This window comes from Lagenorhynchus albirostris, chromosome 15 (genome assembly GCF_949774975.1).
Source record: "Lagenorhynchus albirostris chromosome 15, mLagAlb1.1, whole genome shotgun sequence".
NCBI classification, from domain to species: Eukaryota; Metazoa; Chordata; class Mammalia; order Artiodactyla; family Delphinidae; genus Lagenorhynchus; species Lagenorhynchus albirostris.
In genome coordinates, this window is record NC_083109.1 from 65,736,208 (window position 1) to 65,754,953 (window position 18,746).

General features: G+C 41.5%; 1 protein-coding gene across 1 annotated transcript in view; it reads right to left on the reverse strand.

Moving 5' to 3' along the window:
* LOC132505823 (acyl-coenzyme A synthetase ACSM1, mitochondrial-like) overlaps positions 1-5,754 on the reverse strand; it is a 38,800-nt gene extending 33,046 nt beyond the window's left edge. Inside the window, exons 1-2 of the mRNA XM_060124064.1 lie at positions 5,690-5,754; positions 2,197-2,439 (exon numbers count right to left, since the gene is read on the reverse strand). Coding sequence (XP_059980047.1) covers positions 2,197-2,388 — 192 coding nt within the window. The 5' untranslated portion in view covers positions 2,389-2,439; positions 5,690-5,754. The remainder of the gene's footprint in view (positions 1-2,196; positions 2,440-5,689) is intronic.
* Between the last annotated feature and the right edge of the window lie 12,992 nt (positions 5,755-18,746).

Genomic DNA, 18,746 nt, shown 5'->3' on the forward strand with positions numbered 1-18,746 from the left:
TTCTATACACAAACAATTAACTATCACAAAGAAAAATTAAGAAAACAATCCCATTTACAATTGCATCAAAAAGAATAAAAGACCTAGGAATAATTCTAACCGAAGAGGTAAAAAACTTGTATCCTGAAAACACATGTAAGGTACTCATTAAATCCTAACTGAATGAATGAATGCAGTATCAAAGAGACAGAATGAATGATTTTGGACATGAACGTGACCTCTCATGAATAGATTTGGGAGGCTGCTCCATGAATCAGTTGGAGTGTAGTATCCTTGGAGCCTAGAGTAATATAGGGTTTAATTCCCAAGGATAGTCAGGGGTTGTAAATTGGTGGCCTGAATGAGTGACTATATTCCACCCCTGGACGTATGTTGCCTGGATTATGCTAAAAAAAAAAGTTACATTAAAATGTTGGATTTCTAACTTAACATTTTTAAAAAGTAAAATGTGTTGAAAATTGAGTCAAAATCAATTCTGTTTGTCATGGTTTGGGTTGTGTTGTTGATTAGGCTACGGATCAGTTTCTGAATGATGTTTGTTAAGTTGTAAGGGGAGGCCCAGAAAGCCAGAGTGGACTATGGTGGCATGCCCTCTAGAAGGTCTTCCATGGGAGCAACATCAATCCATACAGTGCTCATACGGCAAGTTTCAAAATTAATGTATCCCACAAAGGTGTACTGAGGGATTGCTAGGTGTCAGACACCATACGTCACTAGAGAGACACGGATCACGATCAAGGCAATTGGAAAAGTAGAAACAGACAGATCAGAACTGTTGTGAGAATGAATGTAAATGGGGTGGAGATGCTGGGGGTAGGAGAAGTTTGGAGATATGGAGGAACTGACAATGACCCAACAAAGATGCGGCATTCCCTGAGCAAATATTTACATGGTGATAATCTCCAGGGGCTGATGTGTGAACTAATAAGGACTTTATGAAGACAAATACAGAAAAAAAATGATGGCCTCTCCAGCCATTTCTCATGATTCAAAAGGTCTAACCAGAGTTTTGGTCTGGGCAGTGATGAAAGTCAGTTTGTAGTCTGAAGGCAGAGATGTTTGGACGTCATCAGATTGTGAGACCAGGTTAAACAGTGGATTATAGAATCAGACAGACTGGACCCAAATCCTCTCCTTCACTTAATAGGTTTGTGAGTTCTGCAGGTTATTTGATCCCTTGGAATCTCAGTTTCCTCAACTGGAAAATGGGGATAATTAAAGTGTCCATCTAATCAGAATATTAAGTGCAAAGTGCTTGACATGGCACATAAAAAAAAAGGCTCTCCATAACTAAGGGCTCTATTTTCCCTGGAGTTATTATGGAAATTCAGAAAAAGGAAAAAGATGGAGGTAGGAAAAAAGTCCCTATGAAAGGCATGTAAGCTTTGAATACTAACATATGAATGTATGTTCATGGGAAATTAAAAATACATCAACTCTCTGACTCCATCTCAGGTGAATTCTTTCTTCTGTACAAAGACAGTGTTCAGTGGGTTTTCACAATGTGGACATTACCAGCTGGGACTTAGTAGCTGGAACACCACCCACTGTCTACCCCAACTCCTAGTGTCACCACTGCTCCCCTCTTGGTCTGTCTCTTGGTGAAAAACAAACCAAGAACGTGCATTTTTCTGCGGAGACCACAGGGACAGGATTCTCTGGACACACCCTAAAGCCACACGCTCAAGTAGGTAGTTGATAGGAAGACTCCAGATGTACTTGCCATCCTCATAGGAAAATAGATGACATGATTTTGTTACATGGTCAGATGTTCATGTGCACAGTCAGGTTGCCTGTACCCTCCCTCTCGGTGTAGGCTGAAGTCAAGCCCAAGTGTGATGAGATGAATTCTAGTTAGACTCACAGTTCCAGTAGTTGAAGGTGAGAATCCAGACCAACAACAACTTGCTGACCTGTGATTAGAACTTGACACTTGGTCACAGTTACCTGACTGTGTACCAGATACTTTCACCTGCTGTCTTGTTTCTTAAATGAGATTATCCCCATTTCACGGATAAAACCACTGGGGCTCAGAAAATTGAGGAAGTGTCAAGGCTGAGAATTGAAGCCCAAAACATAAGCTTTTCATGATACTTGTAGGCTTAGCCAGAAGCCATTCTTAGTTCTGTGCCCCTCAACCTACTAGGAGCAAGAGGTCGATCCTGTTCTCACCCCCCAGCATGAGTGCCTCCTTACCTTCTCCATTTGAGTCCAGTAGTCCAGTACATCACTTGCAAAGTTAAATTCCTCAGGTGTATCACAGTCATTCCATCTTGGGGCTCCAGCTCCCGACAAAGACTGGCAGCGCAGGTACTGAGGGGCAGGGTAGAAGCCACAGCGGGATCTGTGGATGTCCCAGAGGACCCGGAACTTCATCAGCCATCGCATGGTGGAGCAGTCCTCAGGAAGCAGGCACGGAATTCTCAGGCCACCACCTGCCTTGAGAAGAGACGGCTAATACGTCGGTCATTAGAGCAGGAACTTCTTCCACAAAATGAAGGCACATTCCTGGTTAACTGCTAGAGTGATAACTTTGTTTCAGCTCACTGGAATTTGGAAGGCACAACTTACTGATTTAGGTGGGGATTTCTCTTCCCAGATGAGGCCAAAAATGATGGGGAGGGGCTATAGCTACCAGGTAAGGTTGGCACATATTTCTGAGGATCTCCTTCTCTTTTTGTACCCCCTGGTATGGCAGCCATGTGGTCATCCCCTTTTCGATAGAAACTCATCATTTTGAAAGTCCTGTACCTCATGTTATCCTTGCTCTGGAGACCTCTCTTCCCACCGAGCCCAAATGTATGGTTCTCATGGAAACTGACATATTTTTAGATGATTCCTCCCCCTGTTCAAAGTTGACTGGTCCAGAGCTGAGCAGTCATTTCCTATGATTTTTTAATCCAAACTGGGCTAATCATAATCCCTCTCCAAAATCTGTGTGTGTGCTTGTTACCAAAGGGTACATAAGGCAGTCTCTCCTTGGTGGAAGCCATGAAACGCACACTTTGGAAACTGTCGGTGGCTATAATTCCTGTCATGTGGAGATAACTGCTCTGCATGAGTGAAGAAAACATGGAAGATTTCAGAGACATGGAAATAAGGGGCAGAGAGTATCTCAGAGGCATGCAAGTCTCTGGTTCAGAACTATTGTTCCTGAGGCCCGTCTGCATCTCTACCCCTGTCTAGGTAATATCCTGTCCTGAATTCTATGAGCCAACAGTTTTCCCTGCCTGAGATTGGGTTTCTGTCACTTGAGACTCTAAGAATATTGACAAATATGCACCAGCACACTCAGGACAGAGGAGGCTAATATCACAGCACCTTCCTTACTGGACTGGGATCTGGCCTCGGGGTTTTCCCCAGGACAGCATCCAGGTAGCTATTACCAATCCATCACTTGACCTGTGAAATAGAGTTTCTTTGCCACTCCAGATCCCAACAAATGCTTCTAACATGGGAGCAGAACGCTCATTTATTAGGATGCTTCTTGAAGTTTGATTGTGAAAATTGGCTTAAGCTAGAACTTCTGTTCTGTGAGAAGAAAGCCACTTCACAGAAGCTCTGAGGTTCAAGCACTTCATCACTGCAAACAATTAAGCCTCCTCCCCGTTTCAGCAATAAGATAATACCGTTTGACAATAGACCCATAAAAGAGATCGATAAAACTTGACTCAATTTATTTTCAACCTGTTTAGACGCAACAACCAAACCCCAATTAATTCTGATGCTGCCCTCGGAACCCTGCTACTGTCTGCAGAAAAGAGGACAGATATGGGAAAGCTTCATCCCTTAGAGTTTCCTTGTCTGTGTGGATCCTTAGACCACATGAACTGAAGTATGTCCCCTTCCTTCTTAGTGCCTGTCAATAAACAGTACTGTCTTTTGTTCAGAGCACTTAAGGGAAGAAAGACCCTAAGATAACCAGCTGGCTCAGACGTTTGACCCTCATCCTTTGGAGGAAAAAATTTGAATTGCCAATATTTAAAATTTGGGAGATTTCATTTAAAATGTGCATTGAAGATTTTTCTTGAAAACTCAGAAGGCCTGGCAACACTGGGCCTTTATTTCAACCTGGCACCAACTGGTTGGAGCTGAAAATTAAATGGAATGTTGTCCAATTCAACAGGGTTTCCACTACTCCCTATGTTGTTACAGCTACTTGCTACTGCACTTACTGTACCTATCCAGCTCTTGTCGACATTTGAGCTTAAAACCCCCATTCTAGGCCAATATCCCAAGAGGGACAGGGATTTCCCCAAGGTTTCAAGGCAAGTTTAGTAGCAGAGCTAGTTTTAAACCTGCTTTTCCTGCTATTTTTTCTAACACATACCTCTCTACACAGGCATGAGCTCATTGAGAGCAAGAAACCAGACTCAGTTGCTATTTTTATACACAGGTGTTTACATCACTGCAGGAGCCTCCTTAAAATACTCAAGGACAGTGCAAACAACCCCTTAATAAGTGGCTAAAAACCAAAACAACACCAAGAGAAATAATGAGGAAATTAATTAATCCTTTATTATGGGCTGAATTGTGTCCCCTCAAAATTCATATGTTGAAGTCCTAACCCTCAGTACCTCAGAATGTGACTGTATTTGGACATAGAATCTTTAAAGAGGTAATTAAGTTAAAACAAGGTCATTATATGGACCCTAATCCCATATGACTGGTACACAGTGCCTTGAAGAGTTCTTGCAACAGAGCTTTGATTTCACAAGCATTTGGACTGAAAAGCTGTTTATTTTATGAGGCACCATCCTTAGCGTGTTATAGGGGATCCTAGAGCTACAGAGCCAGGTTGGGCTCCACTGGGTACCAGCTGAGTGATCTTGACCACCATTCATGTCTCCAAACTTGAGGGCATCGTAGTAACACCCACTATCTGGCTTCCACAAGGATTAGCAAGATAGTCAATATAAATCACTTTGCCAGTACTGAGTCTGATACAGAATAAGGGCTCAGTAAATGTTGAGGTGCCTTCTAACTCCCAGCAAATTCTGAGGCCAGCCTCTTCCATGTTAAATATTAAAAAGATATACTTTTTTTTTTTTTTTTTTTTTGCGGTACGTGGGCCTCTCACTGCTGTGGCCTCTCCCGTTGCGGAGCACAGGCTCCGGATGCACAGGCTCAGAGGCCATGGCTCACGGGCCCAGCCGCTCCACGGCATGTGGGATCTTCCCGGACCGGGGCATGAACCTGTGTCCCCTGCATCGGCAGGCGGACTCTCAACCACTGCGCCACCAGGGAAGCCCTAAAAAGATATTTTTTAATAAAAGGCATTCACCTTATATACTGTGAACAAACTTCTGCATAATGGAGTTTTCTTTCCAGTGTCTAACTTCTGGGTCTTTTTTACCCCTCTCGGTACCCTCCTCCCACAGCCCACCACATTCAGAGCTGTCTAACATTAAATCAATCACCCATGTGCCGGCCACGGTGCTAGGCATATCACATGTATATTCCCATTGAGCCCTCTCTCTCGATATCACCATCCTCATTTTGCAGTAAAGGAAAAGAAGTGTCAGAGAAGTTACAAGATATGCTCAAGGGCTGTAAGTGGCACTGCCAGAATTTGAAATTGGGTCTTCAGATTTTAAGTTCAGTATATACTTTACTGCCCTGTGGCAGATAAACACACACATATAAACACCCCCCCACCCAAAGAAGCTGTCATTCACCTCCATCTTACCTGGTACTGTCTAGGAAACACTGGGGTTAGGTCTTGGATGGGGACTTTGCGGGTTCAGTTCTCTCTGATCAGAAGTTCAGTTCTCTCTGTGCACACAACAGAACCTGGTTCCTGGCCACAGCTGGGGTGGAGAACTTGGCAGGAATTGAATGATTCAGAAGGGGGAGGAGATGCTCACGTATAACAGGTCAGAAAGCAATCACAAGCCCTCATGGAGAGAAAATCGGTTAGAAAAACTATATAACGTAATCTCCAGTTATGGTAGGGAGGCCTTGCAGTGTGAATGAACAGATACAGCCAAATGGAGCACTTTCACAAGTTCTCTGTAGCTAACCTGCTCCCCTCTCCCAGTCCCAGGTCTCCAATGTTCTCGTTTCAATGACAGTCAGGTGGCAGCATTGCCTAGTAGTTAAAGCCTGTGATCCGAGGCAGAGAGATCTGGGTTTAAGCGTTAGGTCTGCCGCTTACGCTCTCTTTGACTTTCGTGGACCTCCTTTTTCTACACTTCAGTTTCCTTTTCTATGAGATGGGAGTGCTAATAGTGACACCTATTTCCTATGGTTGCTCTTTGTTGTTGTCATTGTTAGTATTAGATGAAATAATTCATGAAACGTACATAACACAGTGCTTGGCGTAATCAATGTTGGCTGTTTGTACTAACGTGGAATTCTAAGAGGAACAGTGTGGTGTACTGGCAAGATGCAGGGTCTTTGGAATCCCAAAGTCTCGAGCTTAAGTCCTGGCACAGACACTTATAAGATGGCCCATGGCAAGCCATTTACCTCTTCTAACTTTTGTCTTCTCATCTGAAAAGTGGAGGAGTGGGTGGCTGTTAATAAGATTTGTCCCAGGGGATCTTTGAAAGGTTTGCACAATGTAAAGTCTGCAGCGTGCCTGGCCCAGGCACGTAGACACTGGGTTGACATTGATGTTGCATTGGATAAGTCCAGATCGTCACAAGTAGTGGCTTGTACTGTTCGTTTTCTTCTAGAGCCATTTTGGGGAGTTGTAAGGGGAAGGGGGATGTCTAGTATCCTGGTGCAACTTTCCCAGCACCTTTTGCCTCCCAACCTCCATTGAACCAGGGAGAAAAATACCTCTGCGCAAAGCCACCACCAAAGACTGCTAGAGACAGCTAGAACACCCCTGCTAGGGCTGAGGGGCAAGCCGGGCTTCTGAGGGGTGGGTCTTGCTCTTTCTGGCTGATGCATTCATGGTGAATCCTTGCTCAGGACAGACTCTTATTTTATGGAGAGGAGCAAGTAAGAAGGCAGGGCTGACTGACTGGCCATAGTGAGCTAAAGATTATGGAGTACAAAACACCCTGTTACTCAAGCAGAGGAGGCAGTCACTTTTGAGAAGAGAAAGGGAACAGGAGGAAAGTGCACAAGGTGCCCTCTGGATCTCAGTAGATCTCCCGTGTGGAACTGTAATACCAGCGTTGTGGTCAAGAAGACAGGCTCTGGGGCCAGGCAGCCTGGGTTTCAGTCTAGCTTTTATCCGTTACCAGCTCTGGGACACTGAGCGAGTTTATTATCCCTTCATCCCTCAGAGACAGTAGAATTCTCTAAAGATTCCATGTGCACGTCTCTCTCATGTCCAAGCTTCTTCTATAGTGAGGGTGAGGCTATTGAATTCCACTTTTGGACAATGAACTGCAGGTGGAAGTGACACAAGTCACTCCTGGTCTAGGTCATTTAAGAGCTGGTATGAGTTCTCTATAATCTTCTCCTGACTCAATTGTCCTGGTAGCTGTGTGGGGAGATAGTAGCATCAAAATATGGCAGAGATCCTATCAGCCTAGTTCTGATAGACCCTAGTAGGGCCCTTTCTGCATTACTTGTTTCAGATATCACATTCTGTCATACCTTCTGCGGGGCTTGCTGGGACATCTGGACCTCCCAAACCCACTGTGGGACAGGCTCTATATCCAGCTCACAGCCCCACGGGTCTCTGTTTCTCTTCTCCCAGGACCCTCTTCTTTTCAGAGTACCTGGGGCCTGGAGGGACGTGGACGATAGAATGGTGCCCATGGGTGGGTAGAGAAGAATGACTGAAAAAAGTCATGACTCCATCAAAAAGCTGGATCTTAGAGTCTGAAAATATACCTGCTCTTCTGAGCAAATGCCCCTGCCCTGCTCACTCCTCCCCTCTCTCTCTCCTTTTGTAGGCAGACTGGCTCTTTTGGTGGACTGAAGTTTTAATTAAGGGTAGCTAAAATTAAACAGCAATGTTAATCAGCCCTTTCACTGCTCTCTTCTACCTTTCTGTTATCACATCCTGCCTTTTCTCAGTCTTCTTTCTCAATATTGATTATAGGATTCTCTTCCTCTTTATTAAAGTATTGTTGTTCTCCAAGGACTCATGCACACCCAACAGTTTCTCTCATTCCATTTATTCCCTCTCTCTCTCTCTCAATAATTTCCTAACCACATTAAAATCTTTACTTCCCCCAGAGTTCAAATTTAAATATGCAGCTGATTACTAAATATACACTAACCTCAGTATTTCATAGACAGCATAGATAAATTATCATGACCACAATTGAATTCTGTGTTCCTGCCTCCAAACTTATTCCTCTCAGAGTCTTACAACCACCTCTCCCAGTTTACTTAGTTAAACACCTAGACATCACATTTCTGTGTCTCCTTGCCCTTAACCCTATCTGCCTTACTTAGTCACTAAGTTACCAGGTTCCAAGAAGGAGGAATTCTTCTTCTAAGCATTTCTCAAATTCTCCTTTAATACATTTACCACTCGGTTACCAAGCTAATCATTTAGAAATAAATTGTTGACTGAGTTCATTACTGTCCAGATAAAGTACAAACTTTTTATCATGTGATATAATGACCACCCCTTCTGATATTTCGCAACTTGAACCTGATGTTGAAATAATATTGAATGCAAGTGAGGTGACTATCCTTTTTCAGGGTAAGTTCCTCCTTCTATCTACAGATAATTGCAGCAATCCGGGGGCAACTTATGCCATCAACACATACACAAGTTAGTTAGTCTGTGAATTCTCTAGAGCTAATGATTATCCAGGGAAGTTATGCACAATATTTACTGGGTCACAGGGACTTGACAATCATTACTTCTTGGTTCTGAAGGTTACTGGGGCATCTTAAAGGCTTTAACTAGACAAAGACAGGAAGAATGAGGTAGTCTATTTTTATCTCATCTTGAAAAAAACAGGAGTCCGTGATTTCCTTGTGCGGGCACATCTTGGAGACATTGCAGGTTCAGTTCCAGACCACAGCAATAAAGCAAATATCGCAATACAGTCACACAGATTTTTCTCAGTTTCCCAGTGCATATAAAAGTTATGTTTACACTATACTGTAATCTATTGTGTGCAGTAGCAATACATCTTTCAAATAGTACATACCTTAATTTAAAAATGCTTTATTGCTAAAAAATGCTAACCATCATCTAACAACGCAGGGTTGCCCAAACCCCTCAATTTGTAAAAACCACAATATCTGTGAAGCTCAATAAAGTGAAACAATAAAATGAGTATGCCTGTAGTTATAGTAAGCCAGTCTGAAACGTACTGGCTTAATATTGTGATTTCTATATACAAGCCAAATGGAGAAGGAGATGGAGTGAAGAGAAGAGAAGCAGATTCTGTACTTTGGGTGTCATAGGTTTTCCCTAAAAGTATGGGTTCCCAACATCACTCATTCCGGAGCCTGGAGAAGGTAAAGAGATCATAGGATGGGCATTGAGTAAGGAGATGTGATCAAAATCATTCTCACTATAGGAGAAAGATAAAGTGTCAGAATGATCAATCTGCTAGATTGAGAATTTTGGGGAGGGTGGGAGGGAGGCTCAAGACGGAGGGGATATGGGGATATATGTATACATATAGCTGATTCACTTTGTTGTACAGCAGAAACTAACACAACATTGCAAAGCAATTATACTCCAATAAAGATGTAAATAAATAAATAAATAATCTTCAAATACAAAAAAAAAATTTGGAATGTGTCAGTTAAAAATGATATTCCCCCCCCCAAAAAAATGATATTCCCTTCAACAGTGATAAATCCAGATTGTGAAAAAGTTTTGCTATTTGATTAGCAGATTATGTTTCTCGACTAGGAAAAACATAAAACTCTGGTGAATTTTAGTGGACTCCAGGAGATGAGTATATCACAGTATATTCACATTCTGGTGGATATTTTATTTTATTTTATTATTGATTTGTAATTAACATACAATATTATATTAGGTTCAGGTGTACCACAGTGAACTGATATTTTTATACATTATTAAAAAATCAGGATTTCCCTGGTGGTGCAGTGGTTAAGAATCCACCTGCCAGTGCAGGGGACACAGGTTCGAACCCTGGTCCGGGAAGATCCCACATGCCGTGGAGCAACTAAGCCCATGGGCCACAACTATTGAGCCTGTGCTCTAGAGCCTGCGAGTCACAACTACTGAGCCCACGTGCCTAGAGCCCGTGCTCTGCAACAAGAGAAGCCACCGCGATGAGAAGTCCACGCACCGCAACAAAGAGTAGCGCCCACTCGCCCCAACTAGAGAAAGCCCGCGCGCAGCAACGAAGACCCAACGCAGCCAAATAAATAATTATTAATTTTAAAAAATAAGATAAAAAAAAGATAAAATGATCAACATAATAAGACCAGTTAACATCATCACCATACAAAGTTGTTACAATATTTTGACTACATTTCCTATCTGTATATTACATCCCTGTGACTTAGTTTATATCTGGAAGTTTGTACCTATAATTCTGTTCACCTGTTTTTTTCATCCCTCACCAACCCTCATCCCCTCTGGCAACCACCAGTTTGTTCTCTGTATCTATCAGTCTGTTTCTGTTTTGTTTGTGTGTTCATTTGTTTTGTTTTCAAGTTATTATATATTATTCTCAAGTTAATAAAGTCATTCAGCAGTGAAGTGATTCCCTGAGATAGTGGTATCCTGATTGAATACGTACACCCCTCAGTAAAATATTTTTTAACACACTCCCCAATACACGTTTATTTATTTATAAATTATGCATATGTATTTATGTGCATCATACAAATATCAAAAATAATTTTAAAGAATGAATAAAAAGTACAGATAATTTGAAGTTCTCCTATTTTCTTTCCCATCCCAGTTGCCCTTCTCACCCTCACTTCTAAGCCTCCTGTCCTTAAAAACTCAGCAACAACAACAACAAAAAGAAAACTCTGCAACGTTCTACAGAGTTCCCAAGAAACTGTAAAGATGCCACAAAATTGACAAGAGACAGAGACTTTGAACTCATGTGATTTTCAAATTGAAATTTACACATTTGGGGTGACTTTTTCAAGATAAAGGGAATCCTCAATTTAAACAAACAATTTTTGAGGGTCATAACTCCAAAAATGCCATGGATTATTTCTCTAAAAGCTAAGTAAGTAGCTTGTAAGAAACATCTACATAAATATATGGTTCAGTCAAATCTTTAATGCAGAACTGGGGAAGATACATCCTTACCTGGTTTGAAAGCTAAGATTTTGAGCTTCAAAGCCATCTTGGAAACACTGGTGTTCTGGGCCTAACATTCACTGTATGCATGAAACTCTGAGTAAAAAAGGCTTTCCAGAAAAACCATACAATTATTTTTAAGCAGCTTATCACAAACAACTATTTATCTAATGTAGAAACAAAACTTTCCCTCTAACCAGAAAAGAAGGTACAGATTTTCCCTGCTGAAAAGTGAGGCTTTTTCAGGTCAATGGAGACTTAGAAAACCTAGTGCTACAACTCTGTTATAGAATTCACTACATGCATGACTCAGTGAAGATAATTTTCTTTCACTGGAAAAAAAATGTGCATCAAATTTCTCTCATGGAGCTAGTTAGAAAGATCTAAGTAAATGTAAGGTGAAATCAAGTCTTTAAAGTAGAATTTGGGGAAGATACAAAGTTACCTCATTTGAAAGCTAAGACTTTTGCCCCTTGAAAGCTGCCCAAGAAATACTATTTGTGGGTCTACCATTCACTGTATGCATGACTTACTGAGTCAAACTTATTTTTACTGTGAAATTTACCTCAAATTTTCTATTAATACACTGTATTTTAGACCTGCCCTGAATGACAAGACTCTTTGTAGACACTTAAGCATGAAGAAATGGAGAACAAAGGAACTAGGCATCTTTCACTATGTTCTCAGTGAGTGTACTGTTGTATCATATATATTCAAGCTTCTTTCGCCATAAAACTGCAGGTTCCATAAGAATGAAGGGCATATAAGAAATTATATGGACAAGACGAGATACCTGGGAAATCCTAAATATCTGTCTCCTTGAACTGAAAGCTCAGGGCAAGGCTTGACCAAGCCCCACCTTTCGGCTTTATACTGCAAATGTAATTTGGTTCATTTTTCAAATTAAACTTTTATTTATTTTTTTTATTGGAGTATAGTTGCTTTACACTGCTGTGTAAGTTTCTGCTGCACAGCAAAGTAAATCAGCCATACATATACATATATCCCCTCTCTTCTGGATTTCCTTCCCATTTAGGTCACCACAGACCACTGAGTAAAGTTCCCTGTGCTATACTACAGGTTCTTATTAGTTATCTGTTTTATAAATAGTAGTGTATGTATGTGAATCCCAATCTCCCAATTCATCCCAGGCCCCCCATTTCCTCCTTGGTATCCATACGTTTGTTCTCTACATCTGTCTCTATTTCTGCTTTGCAAATAAGATCATCTATACCATTTTTCTAGATTCCACATATATGTGTTAATATACAATATTTGTTTTTCTCTTTCTGACTTACTTCATTTTGTATGACAGTCTCTAGGTCCATCCACATCTCTGCAAATGACACAATTTCATTACTTTTTATGGCTGAGTAATATTCCATTGTATATATGTACCACATCTTCTTTATCCATTCCTCTGTCGATGGACATTTAGGTTGCTTCCATGTCCTGGCTATTGTAAATAGTACTGCAATGAATATTGGGGTGCATGTATCTTTTTGAATAATGGTTTTCTCTGAGTGTATGCCCAGCAGTGGGATTGCTGGGTCATATGGTAGTTCTATTTGTAGTTTTTTAAGGAACTACCATACTGTTCTCCATAGTGGCTGTATCAGTTTAAATTCCCACCAACAGTGTAAGAGGGTTCCCTTGTCTCCACACCCTCTTATATGGAAAAGGCTAGGATCAGCCATACGGTAATAGGTTACAGGTGGAGTCATCTGTATGAATTCATGTTTGCCATCATATGCATTCAACTTGTTCCATACAGATAGTGGTTGTTACATGTATATACACAGATTAGTATATAGACACACTCTTCTTTGCACTGTCTGCTGAGATGGCGAAGAATCAAGAACACCTTAGTAGTGATGAGCAGACTGAACTCCCTGATTTAGGTTTTAAATACCATTCTCCAAAAGGAGAAACAAGGGCACTTTGAAGAACTGGCTGATACTAAGACTGAAGCAGGATATGCAAAGTGAGTGCACCGCAACTTTCCTTAGTGCCAGGAAATAAGGTAGTTCTCAAAAACCAACAAACAAAACAACAAAAAACAAAGACAGGGTGCACAAGCAGGACACTGGAGCTACCTGAAAGAGAACCCAATGGCTAAAGCTGGAACTATTTGAGCAAGAAAACATATAAAGAAGTACTGCACTATTCTAGAAAACATAAAAGAAATTTCAAGGAGTCCATATGGAGAGAAATAAACATTTTCCATAGAGAAAAAATCTGCACGATTACCTAAATACTCAGTCCTCAAAGACAAGAAACATAACTTCCCACTCCTTACGATGTGCACATAGTGATTTAATCAAAGAGAAGGTACTCTGTGGACAGAGGAGAAACCAGACCAACACTGCCTCAGCCAGGTGATTAAAGGCAACATCAACAAGTCATCTCGAAAGTAAACACCCTAGAGATGAAGTGATAAGAATGACATTTTGCCTCGTGATCTTCACCCCTCCTTGCTCCAGAAAATAACCCCAGTCTAAACATCTGAAATATCATAAGATATATACCAACTAGGACTGTTATACAAAATACATGAACAATACTCCTCAAAACTTTCCAGATTATGAAAAATATGCCAAGTCTGAGAAACTGTCACAGCCAAGTGGAGCGTAAGGAGACATGATGACTAAATACAATGTGCCGGCTGGGCTGGGTCCTGGAACAGAAGAAGTTAAAACCCACCCAAGCAAATCTAAGTAAAATGTGGACTTTAGTTAATAATATTGTATCAATTTTGGATATTAATTGTGACAAGGTACCAAGTGTTATGACATTCACAATTAGGGCGAACTGAGTCTTAGGCATGTGGAAACTCTCAATACTGTCTTCACAATTTTTTTTTTTTTCTCGCAAATCTAAACCTATTATAGGGAATTCCCTGACAGTCCAGTGGTTAGGACTCCACGCTTCCACTGCAGGGGGCACAGGTTTGATCCCTGATCAGGGAACTAAGATCCCACATGCCATGCAATGCGGCCAAAAAGAAAAATTTAATTTAATTTAAATTCAAAAAATAAATCTATTATAAAATTAAGTTTTTAATAATCATTGTTTTATCTTTTTACATGTGATTGCCTGTTTACTCCTACTATTAGTTAGTAACTAGTAATTGACACAACTACTCTCATTGTACCCGTTTTATTTAAATACTAGCATTTATGCTGCCATTATGTATACATTAGATCAAGTACTACACAATAATATATAATTCACAGAAACATCCATTTTACCTATTTTATGTTAAAATAATACATATATGCATATAACATTATATTGTGTATTATACAATTATGTGGTTTTCTGGTTTTGAAGTGTCTCTGTAAAGTTGGTCACCATGGATGGTAGACAATATTGAGATTTTAGAGAGTGTATTTCACACCATGGCTGAACATTTTCAAAAAAGGAACAAATAGCCAAGTGATTCATTGTGACTGGCTCAGTTCTGAATAATCCTTGTTTTTATTTTGTCCCCATGAATACCTTTCAGCAGTAACAAACAGAATCAAATATTTCCAATTCAAAGAGATATTCAAAGATTGGCAGAATGTACAGTGAGTTTGAGGGGTTTCAGGCTGAAGGAGAAAGAAGTGACCATGAGGTGGCAGTAACATGCAACAAGCTTCATGTGGGCAACTCTGACAAGGTTTGCATGAAGAGAAGTCCACCACAGCAGGAGACCTTCCCATGGCTACTACCCAGAAGCAGAAGGCGGCCAGGCACCTCTCTGGGAAGAGGGGAACTGGAAAGGAAGCTGACGTGCCTAAATTAGGTCCCTGCGCAGCCAGGCTGGGAGTCTCAGAGCACTCAGAAGGGCAGCAGTAGCTTGGGGTCTTGCAGAGCTACAGGGTTGAACTTACCTACAATTAGCAGATGTTGGGCACAGTTTCACGGGATATGAAAATCAGGAACAACGTAAATGACTAAAACTCTCTTACTGAGGCTATGTTTTAAAAAACTCAGTGTATAAAAATTTGAGTTTAGCACCAGGAGGCTTTTGAGCTAACAGGGGATACCAGCCCGCCAATACACCAGAGCCATCTTTGGCTCACTGACAGAACATAAGTAGAATTGGTTACCCCAAAGATACAGTTTCACACCATGGTCTTTTCTAAAACAGAAGGGTTTAAAAGAATTATTCAAATTCATAATTTACTAGATGATGTTTTCCAGCAAGTGATAAAATCAATTTAAAGAATAAAAGAATATTTTATCTAAGTGACTTAGATTTTGATAAGTTTAATGCAATAACTAATTTACTTCTTAGGAGATCATAAGAGTATACTGAAAGCTCAGAATGTTTCTGAGTTAAGAGGAATTATAGGTTATTATACTGCTGATACACAACCATATAGCTAATGATGGATGGAGATATGGCCCTTATTTATGTAATAAAATTCAAAAGGAATTTTAAATGTTACTAGGAAGTTAGGTTAGACCCGGAAAATATTGAGAATATAAGAAGAAAAAATACCTCTCCTTTTTCAAATTCGATGAACTGGTGGGATAGTCTCATGTCTAATATACATATATTCAATAAGTACCTACACATAAATATCAAATGAAGAAATACACTATGATGAAATCAAATCATCCTGATGCAATGAGATTAGATTATATATATTATAGATAATAACTTGTCATTACAGGATGATATTTTCAACTCAGTTGAAAGTTAATAAAGATATATAAAAACCAATTCTGATATTAAATAAAGCCACATGCTCAGTACAAGGCCTATCTCCTTTCTTACAGCAAATGAAACAAGCCTTGAATGTATGGGTGATGAATGTAAAATGTAGGAAGACATATGAATATAACATCTGAATTAGAAAATACGCAAAAAAGAGGGACTTCCCCGGTGGCACAGTGGTTAAGAATCCGCCTGCCAATGCAGGGAACACGGGTTCGAGCCCTGGTCCAGGAAGATCCCACATACTGCGGAGCAACTAAGCCCGTGCGCCACAACTACTGAGCCTGCGCTCTGAGCCACAACTACTGAGCCCACGTGCTGCAACTACTGAAGCCCACGTGCCTAGATCCCATGCTTCACAACAAGAGAAGCCACTGCAATGAGAGGCCCGCACACTGCAACGAAGACCCAACGCAGCCAAAAATAAATAAAAATTAATTTAACCAAAAAAAAGAAAATACGCGAAAAAGAAAAATATAGAAATTGGAAATGTATGAAGGTAAGCATCAATGTTCACATATTTAAAAACACCATCATGCTGCTGCTTCTAAAACTCATGCACAGATTTTGCTTAGTGCCATATTAACCAATTGTAATGTGGTCTTGATCATTTAATTAACAATAAGTAACAGTGGGGTCCTGTGTATGAGGTTTTAGTAAGCTGAAATCATTCAAAATTATTTAAGATCGTCATAGCATGAAAATTATAAAGCACAGCAAAGTCTCTCAACTGAAAAGGAGACAAGCTAACAAGTATATTCTTAAAACATTAGTGACCTTGCTTTTAATAAAGACAGTAAAGTAAAATTATAATAAATTCTGCTTGGGTATATATGAAATATTTAAGTTTAAAATAACGTAAGTTTTATTACACTTACTTGTCAGGTTCTCCATAGTTTTCAGCTACTTCAACGCTGTTGGAAAACTTGAGCCATTAAAAATTAGTGAAAGCATGTATGCACTGGAGTGCGTTTCCGCCTTTTACCTGGAGTTCTGGTTCCAACATGACTGGGAAAGCGGGTCCTCAGCTCATTCTCCTCGAAGGTCCCGATATTGAGTATTGAGTGTGTTCACGTCCCACTCAACGGAATCTCCCCTTCCTCTGAGCTCGTGCTGGGATTTCTCCCCGGAAACATCCTGGAATCTGTACAGAAACAAGGAAACAAGCCACTGCAGCTCCGATTTAGAGTCGTCAAGCCCTCAACCAACGGATACTTCAGTCAATAAGCCTTGTTCAGGGCTTCCCTGGTGGCGCAGTGGTTGAGAGTCCGCCTGCCGATGCAGGGGACATGGGTTCGTGCCCCGGTCCGGGAAGATCCCACATGCCGCGGAGCGGCTGGGCACGTGAGCCATGGCCGCTGAGCCTGCGCGTCTGGAGCCTGTGCTCCGCAACGCGAGAGGCCACAGCAGTGAGAGGCCTGCGTACCGCAAAAAAAAAAAAAAAAAGTAAAAAAATAAGCCTTGTTCAAACATTCTTAAAGAAAGTAAAGTAAAGAATAAAACACCAGGAAGAGCGCGGAAAATGCAAGGGTCCCGGGGAAGCCGCACAAACCTCTCCGCTCAGCGCTCAGCCAGCTGAGGAAGGTTTCTACGCACGGCGGTTGGTCCAGGGCCTCCGCAGTCGCTCCTTCAGACACGGAACCTTTGGAAAAGCAGCTGCGGTTCTCACTGCAGAAGCACCGCCAGAGGCCGTGGGGCGGGAACCGGGCCCGCCCTGCCCTGAGGCGCCTTTGGTCTGCGAAGACGCGTGCGCCCGTCCCCTGCCGGCTTTCGCTGCGCACTACAGGAAGGGAAACCGCCCCGTGCCCGTTACCCGTGACCGCGCGCCCCCTCCTGGCCGTTCTGGGAACGTCCTGGGAAATTCTCAGCGAGGTGGTCACTCAGCTGGTGCACCGCTCCAACAAAGACTTTCCACTACCAGGCCGTGTCTTACCCAGGGACTGGAAAACAAAGAAATCTTTGGGGTTTTTTTTGTTTTGTTTTGTTTTGTTTTGCGGTACGCGGGCCTCTCACCGCTGTGGCCTCTCTCGTCGCGGAGTACAGGTTCCGGACGCGCAGGCTCAGCGGCCATGGCTCACGGGCCCAGCCACTCCACAGCATGTGGGATTCTCCCGGACCGGGGCACGAACCCATGTCCCCTGCATCAGCAGGCGGACTCTCAACCACTGCGCCACCAGGGAAGCCCAGTCTTTGGGTTTTTTGAGTGTTGAATGAAGCGTAGAATTTATGCATGTATTTGCATAATTTGTACTGCTGTAAGCACTGGCCGCATAAATACAGACTACTACTTACACATGCTAAACGGCAGATGATTGTGTTTAACCATGAAAATATTTCGGTGAAACCAAATTTTCACATTCTTTACACTAGTTTTCCATTTCTCTTTCATCTTCTTCATTTAAAAAAAAGCATTTCTGGTCATTTTTAAATATGTGAAATTCAGTTTATACCAGACAATTTCTCTAGCATCACCATCTTGATTGTGAGAGCTTATTTTAAAAGTTGGCATTTGGTGACATACACATGACAGGGTCAGAATGCAAACCTAGAGGAAGCTACATACCTGTTGTTAACTTACTGCGTGTATCCTTGGCTGCTGTTTTCCATGAAAAGTGCTTTAGAGATGGCAGATGGATGAATTAACTTCCATCAGTCCCACAAGTAACCAATTTTATTACCTTCAAATAATAACTTCCATCACTTCACAACCAGAGGAAGACTTGGTAAAGCAAGAATTTGCTGCTTTGATGTAAGAGAAGGCTGTGGTGTTTCAAACTGACCACCTACCATCCCCAGAATGGCGGTGGGCATGAGGATAGCAACCCAATACCCTGGTGCATGTTGCTGGTGTCAGAGAGAGCA